Consider the following 11,714-nt stretch of genomic DNA (forward strand, 5'->3'; position numbering starts at 1 on the left):
GTGTGTGTGTGTGTGTGTGTGTGTGTGTGTGTGTGTGTGTGTGTGTGTGTGTGTGTGTGTGTGTGTGTGTGTGTGTGTGTGTGTACACATTTCTATGCATGAAATGATTGAATATGTCCGTTGGAGTCTGTGGGTGTGCGTGTGTGTATTGACACAAGTGCTTATGTGAGTGTGTGTGTGTGTGTGTGTGTTCCTAATGGCATGTGGATTTGTTATTCTAGAATACTTTATGTATTGCCAAAAAGGAAAAAAAAAAAAAAAAAAAAAAGAAGAGGGAAACTGGCGATACCCCACTCAGAGCTAATTAAACAAAATTTGATTAGATGCGAGAATGAATAAAAACCAAACTTGTTTTCACTGCAAAAAAAAACATTCACTTTGCATCACCACAACCAAGTGTCTCTAGCAAGCTGTGATTTTTCCTTCCCCCCCATCCCTAATTGCTGCCAGTGGCTAAATCCCCCACCAATTTACATTGATCCTCTTTGAAGAGAGATGCAGATGAGCTTAACAACTGGGCTAATTTCAGCCCTTCACTTTGTACAGCGAGCAACACCCACCACTCTCAAGACTGCAGTCGGCTCGTGTGGCAGTGGTGGTGTTGGAATCAGGGATAGATTCCATGAAACGTTGATTCCACAAATCTTCAATGTAATGGGTGAAGTTATGTTCATGTACCCGATCGGATAGTCTAGTGAGGCCCCCCCCCCCACCACCACCTGTTCTTTAATGACCAAACAGTAAATCCTCTCTCTCATGTTGTGCCACCATGTACACATTTAGTTTCACATTGTGTTTCCAGCTGCATTTAGAACAGCCTCCTCCTGGTTTTGTTTGGTGGCCCAATACGATTTGCTCTGAAAAGGGTTCCCCAGCCGTGATGAACTCTGGTATTCTCCATGTGTTTCTCTGCTAGTCACTGAAGTGAATATTGTACACAATCCTAAAATAATCCATTTTCTGATGGAGACGTTTCTGAAACGCAAACAAAAATAAATTACATTTAATTGGTGACAGATACTTGGTGGAAAATGAATCTATGCAATGAGAGGAGAAAATGACAAAAGGGAAATCCACCAGCTGTTCACCGACACAAATAGATTCCTTACACGCTATCGACTGAGCAAGTGAAGGAGCACACCGAGGGGGTTTTCTGGTCGACGTTATTGAAGACAGGTGAGATACATTTCCACTGATAAGGTTGGCGCATGTATCAAAGGCAGTGGTAGGCGCGTCCCTAGTGGGCACGTAGAGGCGTGACGGCCCCAAAACAGCTTTTAACTGTCGACAAAGTGATGCGTTCTGCTGAGTGAATGGACCTCTCAACGTAAAAGGCAGCATTTAAGCTGTACACAGACGATTGGACCCCATTAGGTGACTGAGTAACTTTAGTGGGAGCTAGGGATGTCGTTATTGGTATAAGTCACGTTGTTTCAGGGCACAGCAAACAGTAAGTGGTGGCAGGTTTTCTGTACTGTAATATTGGCTGCTTTGCCAAGTTTTTACACACTTCATTTCAGCATTGACGGTTGTAATGGGGCCCTGGTTCTGTCAGGTAAAATATAAACTGGCACCAGGATGTTTGTGCTGAAACACACTGTGTTGGAGTGTGTAGTCGCTCTTCGGCGCGACCAACACACACTCTGCTCTGGGGACTATGTATTTCAGAAATATGGGAAGTACGAAAGAACGCGGAGGTTAATTCACCATGGATGGCGCGTTCTGAAACATTCCGTCTTTATTTATGTAAGCTATAGTGTGACCATTTAACAATGAGGAAGAAATATAGGTTTTAACTGAAATGCAGCTTCAATGGGTTGTTTTGGTCTGCACACAGGGCTGTGTGGTTTAAAAACAAAAAGATTTTGGCACAGCGTGTATGGATTTCAGGACAGCTTGGCATTTGGATTTTGTTTCCCATGGAAAAAAGGGGAATTACGCCTTCCATCCCAGCTCTGGAGAAGGGGAAAAAAGAGGACATCTCTTTGTTAATTGTCTTGCCATGCAATTGTCTCAGAGCTGGCACTTGGTAAAAGGTAAAACTGGAATGCATGTAATGGATGCGGGGCTAGGCTGTCGTGCTGTCACGTCGTCACAGTCACTTTGCACCACAGCGGCTTAAAATAACCAATGTTCTGCTTGTCCTGCTTGATTTTCTCTGTTTTTTTTGTTCCTGCTTTTTTCTTTTTTTTCCTGTCCTTTTTTTGTACATTGCATTGAGTAGGTTTTCTTGAACGGGAGCTCAATCACAATAATAAAAATAAAACACACACACACACACACACACACACACACACACACACACACACACACACACACACACACACACACAGACACACACAGATTTAGTGGGCAGGGACCCTGTGGCTTGAAGGGAGAAGGGGGGGGACAGGTGAGGAAGAGAGATTGATGGTCCTTTCTCTGAGGGCAGACTGCTGGTGCTGGAGGTGCTGCTGGACTTATATAACGTTGCCCCTTGTCTGGGAGAACAAGACGTAAAGCTGTGCTTCCCTGTTGCCCTTGGTCGGGTCCAGACGGAACATCACCTGTCCCACCGTGTGTGTTTGTTTATGCGTGTGTGATGCATGTGTGTGTTATGATGCTATTTTTGTACGATTGCATGCGTGAACGGGTACCAGCTTGTTACAGCAGTTCCTGTGTGTTTGTGTGTGTGTGTGCGTGTGTGTGTGTGCGTGTGTGCGTGTGTGTGTGCAATTACGTGTGCGATTTGTGTGTGTTTGTGCATGTTACAGTGGAACCTTTAATGTGTGGTGTGTGTATGCAGCATATTTGTGGTGTGTGTTTGTGTACTTGTGTGTCTGCGTGCGTGTTATGCGATGTGTTGCCTGTGTGTGTGTGTGTGTGTGTGTGTGTGTGTCTACTGGGTATGTGATGGTGTAATGTGGTGTGGTGGTAAAGAGGGGAAGAAGGGAACATCATCCTGGATGTGTAGCCTGTCTGGAGGCCAGTGAAGCGTGACGGGGGCACATGTGCGACCAGGAGATACGTAGGACAGGTTAAAGCGCCCGGCGCCATGAAGATGGATTCCTGTAAAAAAACAACAACACACTAATGGAGACAACATATGTGTGTCCATTGCGATGTGCATTTGCACACCCATCCGTCATGCACGGGGACACACACATACACAGATAAACAAAGCAAATATCTGGGTAAGGACATGACAACAACATAGAGGATTTGTGTACCTTAAACACCAGATAGAACAGTCTGAGTGTGCTATCTTACTTGACCCATATAGTTTAGTAAGATGAAAAATGTCATTTAAACACACACACACACACACACACACATTTAAATGCTTTTATTTGGATCCACATTTACAAAGAGGGGAAAAAAGATCCAAACATTTTGGGAAGAAATACTGATCATTTGGTTCATCAAGCTACAGGCCTCTGCAAGGCCTACATGATAAATTAAGTTATTAAACACCGAACATTTAAGGATAAACAAAACATCTTTGCCTCCAGATTCTCATGCTACCTATGGTGGCTGATACAGAGCAGAATTTTGCCAATCTTTTGGCTTCCTTCTTTAGTAATCCCCCCAACCGCAGTCCTCTAACCACATTTTTGTGAATATGGCCTAAGCTTCCAAAGATTAATGATATAAGTTGACATTGGTAACCTAGTTGGCCTATACGACTCACCAGTGGCTGGTGTTTCAGTAGCTTAGTGTAGTAGCAGGTGTCCATATACAAATCAAAGCAACAGCCCACCTCAATAATGACTACAGTTTTCAGTCTAATTTACAATGACAATGTCAATGACAATGATTGTTTGCCATGTTTTTAAAATAATCATTATCAGGTACATTGTGATGGAACCAAGTTATTTTAACAGCACTATGGTTAAAGGTCTTACAGTCATGTCCTTGATTTATTTTTGCGATCTTTTGCAACCAGGTCAACCAATCGGTCATGCCTGGCCACATGCAGTCCTTTGTAATGATGGCATCCATTCAGAATGTGTGCAACTGTTTCTTTCTCTTGTTGGTTTTGATGGAATACACACACACACACACACACACACACACACACACACACACACACACACACACACACACACACACACACACACACACACACACACACACATATGATGGGTTTATCTCAGCACAATGGTGATGATGATGATGGTCTATACTACAGGGCACTGTGAAATGGTTTGTTTTAATTACTTACATCACTAAAGCTTGTGAACAGGAAACATTGTGTTAATGCTTTGTCTATGTCAGCCAAGGACAGAGACAAAGTGTTGGGTAAGGTAGCGTGACCGGTGTAATTCCAATATGTTGATTGGAGAGAACGTAAAGCGATCCTGTAATCGATCCTGTTTGCTGAACACCAAAATAGTTGCAAACAGCGCCCTCTCTTGGTGAGATTCACTTTCAATTTTTTTTTGTTCAGATATGAATTCGTTTTTGTGTTTTCCAAGAAAATGCAAGAAATTATCTAAGTGGCAGATTGTACAGCTCTCTAATTAAGCTATTATTTGGCAAATTGGTGGTGACCGTCGTGTTTCTCGTTGGAAATGGGAGCAACTTAATTATTCATACAAAATACACCGCAAAGGATAATTGGTTTCACTCATGAATAATTCATTTAAATAAAAGGTCTTCAATAAAGTCCCAGGAAAAATAACGTTTTGTGTAGCCTATATGGGTCACAATCTTTATGAGATTGTCCTTCCGAATATGGAAAAGAATGATGCCCGAGAGCCAACTGGCAGGAAAACCTGCCTCCAGCACCGGGTGTCGTAACCCCTCTTCTGCCGCACCCAGAGTCCGCCATGGACCTCCTGGAGACTATCCCTCAGCCGACAAGCTGACGGAACTGCCACAGACCATGCTCGATGACGGTGATAGCTAGCTTTCTTCTGCTCCACACTGGGGGTTAGGTCCACCTGCCAGAAGCCGCTTCACACGGCAACCGAACCAGCTGGACCTGGCGAGGTGGTCATGGGCCTCGTCGATTCAAGGTAAGGGACTTTTACAGATTGCATTTCAGTGTTGGTTGTCCACACAGAAACGCCAGCCACGTCCCATTTCTTCCCCTAGAATGCCCGAGCCACCCATGGTCTGTCGGAGAGCTGGATCTCTCCAGTAGTGCCTATCTTCAACTAAATGTTGCTATGCGAGGGCAAGCCAATGTGTGCGCTGAGCTGGGCAGAATCTCAACGGTGTGGCATTATTCCTCATCATGAGCGGCGAAGGTGTCGGCGAAGTCGAGGAGGTGTTTAAAATGATGCTATTTCTGTGAGTCAAGACTGTTACTGCTGCGCTGCCATAGATGGCCTCGGTCGTCTCGGCAGAAAGGGGAACTACGGGTTAAGCGGTCACAGCTAAGGTAAGTGCTGGCCGTGTTGATGCAGCGTTGTTCCTGGGGCGTCCCGGTCATAATGGGCATTGGTTTCGACCAGTGGCGATTTCTCCAAGACTGCAAGGGAAGCTCGGCTTCCCCTAAAATTTCAAAAATGAAATGGTCAAATACGTATATACTGTTATGTTAACATTTCATTGACTAAAAAGACGTGTTCGTTCAGAATCAGCTGATTATTGCAGGTCATCACATTGCATTTGCCTGTTGAAGCTCAGCGTCCATCGACTTCAATGGGGCTGCATAGAACAGCCTTTTGTAGTGCGTCGAAAGTCAACGGTCATTGGATAATGCTGCGATTATGTCCCTCCCACGGACGCTCAGCTTCTCTGGGGGTTTTGTGTGATGATTGGAGGGTCTGCGAAAGACGTTGAGCCGTTTGATTGACAGCGATTTTGAACTATAAAACGTCGCCGGGGCTCTCTTTAGTCCTCAGTCCCATTGCGGATTTTGCAAGCGAGTCTTAAGACAAACGGCGAACTATTTCTTCATATTTGCTTGGTGAAATTGCTAGACAGTTTTCATCGTACATTTCATACACTTATACACACAATTCCTTGTTTCAGTTTAACAGAATTCCCACATTTCCTTGTTCGAGTTTAATATTGTTTTGGTAGTTGGCCATCACTTTGATTCAGGGAGCCTGAGGTCTGAACTTGCAGGACGACAGGGGAAGCTTCACAAACTGTTCTCATTAGTGGCCACAATTGAAGCTACATCTGAAGGTGTAGAAAGGAGCTTCTCCTGTTTAAAGCGGCTCAAGTCCTACACCCGTAACACAGTGGGCCAAGGCTGTTTAAGCAGCCTAGCTCTGCTGGCCATTGAGAGGACACTGGTCGAGTCACTGGAAAAGACAGCTAGTTGGTATGACAGGGTCACAGAGCATTTCCTTGAAAAGGAACAGAGAGCAAAATGTACAGATAAATAAATTGGCAATTTATATGATGTAGGCCGAAAATGAGCTTCCCCTCTTTGAAAGACCAGCAGCTGCCACTGGTTTCGACCATGTGCTGGGAAGCTGTGTCAGTGTAGCATGGAGGATGTGTCTCCTTCTTTGCCTGACCAGAGCTACAGTATATGGGCTGGGGGTGCTGGATGACTGACTGATGATGCCCCTGACTCATCCATATCAGCCAGTGGTTTTTGATACTGATGCTGGGCAGTCATGGGCTATGTGACCAGGCCTTGGGGCATTACGCAATGAGCCAGACCCCGGAGGAGGACCTCCTAATAGACAATTTATTCCCAAGGCTGGGTTACTCTTATGGGTGAACACCTCGAAACTCACCAGCCATCCCGGGGTCCCCAGGACCCTAGAGTTTGTCAGGAGGAGGTTCTGGTGGCCTACAGCAGAGGCAGACATGCGGGTCTTCGTTGCTATGTGCACTGTGTGTGCCAGGAGGAAAAGCTTGCGCCAGCCCGCAGGGGGTCTCCTCCATCCCCTACCTATTCCCAAACATCCTTGGTCCCAAATTGCACTGGACTTTATCTCCTCCCTTCTCCCCTCGGAGGGATTCACAGCCATTCTGGTTGTTGGTGACCGGTTTTCCAAAGCAGCACACTTCCCCTCCCCAAACCCATCGCCGGGCTGGCGGTACAACATGTGTTCTGTATCCACTGCCTTCCCCAGGACGTTGTGTCGGATCGAGGTCCTCAAATCGTTCTGGAGGGCCTTTGCCACCTGCCTCGGCGCCTCTGTCAGCCTGTTGTCTGGCTAACCCTAACCCTAACCAGGATCTAGATACTGAGGTGCTACGCTTCAAAAAACCTGGCGACCTGGAGCCAACATCTCCCGGGAATAACACAATACATGGTCAGCTCTGCTACCAGTCTCCCTCCCTTTCAGTGTCAGTATGGTTACCAGCCCCCGTGTTCCCAGAGACGGAGAAGGATACGGAGGTACCCTCAGTTGCAGGTCAACCGCTGCCAATGCACATAGACAAAGGGGCGCGATGCCCTTCAACGGGCTTTGGGCTGTGCCTGCAAACTGCAGACACGGGCCGGCTCCCTCCAACCATCTGGCCTGGCTCTCTACCAGGGATCTTCCTCTTTGGACGGAGTCCAGGAACCTATCCCCACGCTTCATCGGTCCATTCAAAGTGGTCTGCCAGGTCAAACCAGTTACCTACCGTCTACAGCTTCCCGTTCCTGAAACCCGTCACCTCGAGTCCGTTGGCCCCGCCCCCTATTCCCCCACTGCGACTCCTTGATAGACACCCGGTGTTTGCAGTGAATCGGATTCTGCATGCATGTTTGCCTGTCCTATTGAATTAGAGAAAATGGGCTTATGGCAAGGTTAGGGTTAGTTAATCCGCCCCCCTGCTTGTCTCTCTCCGTTCCTGTTGGATATGTTTTTGGCTTAGTATTTGGCTCCCAATTAATCCAAAGATTTCAATCATAACACAGTCTATCGTAATGCTAATACCACTGATAATTCGCAGCATGGGCCATTTATCTTTTGTGATAGGCTATTTAAGTATATAGTATACGTACATACTGACTTTAGGGCACACTTGTTAAAACTGGACCAACCACTCTAAACTAGCAGAAGGCCAGTGTCAGAGGCTGTATAAAATACACACGTTTGACAAACCACCGATTTACTATTCTCACATGCTATAACCTAATACCACCATTGACTAAAAAACGCATAATGAATCTTCCAACAACAAAAAAAATCGACAAACCATGACGATACTAACTCATCATCGCCTAAACTGTTATTAATAAACCAAGCACATTGTGAACCGCGCAAACCGGACGTACTTTCCTGCTTCGACTTCCGGAACGGACATAGTGTCCTCCTTTGCTCTTCCGTCTCTCTTCCGCAAGCAGCTCGACCATAACAGCAGTCATGACCGCGTCTCTTGTCGTACAGAGGGTCGCTGCTCTGGCGGGGGCTTCGGCCGTAGCCGCCGGGGCTTATGGAGCTCACGGTAATACTGAATATAAATGTATTATTATGGTTGTAATAATGCTATAAACGCCCTTGGAGATGCCCGTGCGGTACTGTCTCCATACGGTCTTTTTGACGGTACACGTTATGTTATGCCATGGTGTTAACACATGGCCATTTTTTTTTATTGCAGATTGTTTCCATGGTCATGGTGATCTGACTGTTGTTAATTTCTGCCTCTGCTCCCACTTTAGGGTTCAAAAACAAAGACCCTGAAGATTACCAGAGAAATGTACGTGCACGTGATTGGATTAAACTTTATTCAGTCAGAAATACTTTTGATAAACATGTAGTAGTATTCATTTTTAATAATATTCAAATCCATGAGGATAGAGGCCTCATGGAATTAATTTAATGACTAGTATGTAGCTATGGACTATAATGATTACTTGTAAATTTGATCATCCATTGCGTCTTACAAATATCCAATAATGATTTTGCCTGCTTACTAAAAAAGACAGCTCTTAGTCACAGGATTTCAATTTTACATTACATTTCTGTTTTGTATTCACATACAAAACATTTCAATAATTTAATCCTGGGAATGCATCGTTATCTCTGTGTGTGTCCTTTCTCTCCTCCCCCCCAGCTTTATGAAACAGCCAACAAGTACCACTTCTACCACAGTCTGGCTCTGCTGGGAGCTTCTCGCTGTGGAAAGCCCGCCGTGGTGAGTGCATTATTAGCGGGCCTGATACCTCGATAGCCCTGGGCATTGCTCTCTCCAGGGTCCTTTTCACATCCAAGTACCCCGGCAGTGTAGCCTTCTCACTCCGCCTCTTGCTTGTGTGTGTAGAATCCATACCATTGCCATTACAGCATTACAGCTGCCATCGCCGGCTGTATGAGTGTACATGGATGCGTGTGCACGTTTGAGCAAGGCGTCAAAGCATTCCGCTGTCCTGAGACTAGGAATAAGCGGTTATTTGTTACGTGTTTACTGTGAGTAATATGCTAAATAGACGGGGAGCACCAACAATACATGTAAGTGATTGACAGGACCAGGATATTGTAGTGGCTAGGGTGTTGGATTCACAGCTGAAAGGTACTGAATTTAATCTCCACAGTCGGACACTTGTCGGCACTCCTGAGAATGTTGTCAAACCCCTTCCTGCTCCTTCATGACATCAAGATAAAATAATAAATATTAGGGGTGGAACTGTTCACAGAATTCACGGTTCGGTTCATAACACGATTTGGGCTCGCGGTTTTTGGTCGGCACAGTGCGTTTTTGGTAAAGCAGTTTTATGGGCAGTAGCAACATTTCATTTCTGAACCGGTCTTATTGCTGTGTGGAGGAAGTCAGTGTCTTTTGGATCCAGTTACATAGTGGCTGTAAAAACTTTGATTTCCTTGTTCCTTGAATGTTAAACAATGTTGTTCATGGTATTTTTTTAAAACATTCCAGCATTACAAGGAACCCCTTCTACTTGAACCTACTTGTTTATTCTGAATGAAGTAAATAAATAAATAGCATCCATGTCCCTGCCAAGACCAATATGTAGCTCAGTAAATACACCATCTAAACAGCTTTACTGAGTATTGTCACACTGTTTAGTTCTGCGCTGGTTGGGACCGGATAGTGAACACATGATTAGTTGTGTTAGTTAGTGTTGGACTCTTAATGGTTCTGAGTTTGATCCCCGATGTCTGTGGCGTCCCCTTAAGCATCCATGAGCAAATCACCTCACTACAAACCTGCGAAGGACATACCTGAACACATTGTTGGATGAAATCACCTGCTAGAATCCCCTTAATAAGGACTCCATCCTATGGCCTGTATGTTGCGTTAAACCAAAGGACTCCTGCTAAATGGCCGTTGGTTTTCTTCCAGGCGGGGGCCCTCCTGGCGACGGGCATGGGCCTCTTCTGCGGGCCCCTGTATCACCAGGCCCTGATGGGAACCTCCGACCTGCGCAAGGCAGCCCCCATTGGGGGGATGGCGCTGATCGCCGGCTGGCTGGCCCTGGTCCTCTGAAGTCTGTCAGCTCACCCACAGGGCGGTGGGTTGGGACCGCCGCCCGTCCCCCACGTGTCCCCGCCAGATAAGGCTGTTTGGAGGGATTATCTTTATTAAAAAATACAAACCTGGATCGCTGGATTTCTGCCCCGACTTGCCGGGTTCAACCTTATCTCATTTCATCTGAATGTGTGTGTGTGTATTTTGTGACAAATTAGATAAAGTTTGATTAAATAAATAACCACATGTGGTGTACTGACCCTACTACTGGGGAACTACTCTTTGAGTATAGTTACTGTGCTGCGCCCACTGAACAGATGGATAATATTGTTTTTCTTGGATTTTATAAATAAACACAGACAAAATCACTCAGAACGGTTGTTCTCCTTTTGAGCCCTTTCACTGCTTACCGTCTTCATGACCTACATCATTTGATCCTACGAGTGGCGAAACACAAAAGAAGTCAATTACTTGTGGCCTTTCTATAGCTATGCACCATACGTTGGCTCATCTTGACAACTCAAAGAGAAAGTGAAATCAGACGTGGGCCTGATCCCCTATTTTTTTGATGCTCTTTCTCATCTTTTTTAAATGGCAATCTCCTGTCGATTTCTGATTTTTCTTTGTCTGTAGAAAGCGAGGATCTGCCTCATCTTAAACAAGCTACCATAGGCCTGATCGCCACACATGAAGTTGTTGGAGAACCAGGCGGGTGCGTCGAAAAACACACTTTCCTAATATAGAGGTGTGAGAATGGGCATGTGGTGTTGGCTGAAAGACTCCTGACTCTGAGTCACATGTTCACCAGTGGCGGACATGTTGTGCGTCCAACGTCACTGCCACAAGCCCTGAGAGTCAATCCCCCGCAAATGGACTGGAGCATTTAAATTAAGCCATGGTTTCACGCCGCAGATTTTTATTCTCATCTTATTTTACCCACTTGTCTGGGGGAGACTTTAATGAAGAGTCGTCCTCGGCTGCTCTTGTTTGTGTATATCCTGCTGTCCTCGGCTCATCCAATGCCACGGTTGTGCGTTGGTTCCATCACGTGTGAAAAAGCGAGAGCGCCATGTGTTTTTGTTTCAAATGCTCCCATGATAAATCTTAAAAAAATAAAACCAACACTACTACTATTGACCGAAAGAGAGGAAGGATCTGCTTTGCAATCACACGGCCGTGAAGTAGCTTTATGCTCTAAATTAACTCCACAAGACAAGAGTGTCTTTGGCTGTTGTGGGCGTCTGTGAAAAAGGGAAAGAAACATATAAACCAAGGGTAGATATTGTTAATTGTACCTCGGGGGAACTCTTCTCTTAACTTCACAAGCTTCTCCGCTCTTTTATTTCTCTATTCATGAATACATTATTTAGGCAAACACCTCCCTCTTGGCTCGTTCCGAT

The 11,714-nt window shown here is 45.5% G+C and overlaps 1 protein-coding gene across 1 annotated transcript; it reads left to right on the plus strand.

The window, feature by feature from the left end:
- The first annotated feature begins 8,213 nt into the window (after nucleotides 1-8,213).
- tmem256 (transmembrane protein 256) lies at nucleotides 8,214-11,311 on the plus strand. The gene is made up of 4 exons (XM_084487321.1): nucleotides 8,214-8,334; nucleotides 8,549-8,586; nucleotides 8,944-9,024; nucleotides 10,189-11,311. The coding sequence occupies exons 1-4, from the start codon at nucleotides 8,253-8,255 to the stop codon at nucleotides 10,330-10,332; spliced, it is 345 nt and encodes a 114-aa protein (XP_084343447.1). The 5' UTR covers nucleotides 8,214-8,252; the 3' UTR covers nucleotides 10,333-11,311.
- The last annotated feature ends 403 nt before the right edge of the window (nucleotides 11,312-11,714 follow it).

This window comes from Micromesistius poutassou (assembly GCF_964030765.1).
Source record: "Micromesistius poutassou genome assembly, chromosome: 23".
Classification (NCBI taxonomy): domain Eukaryota; kingdom Metazoa; phylum Chordata; class Actinopteri; order Gadiformes; family Gadidae; genus Micromesistius; species Micromesistius poutassou.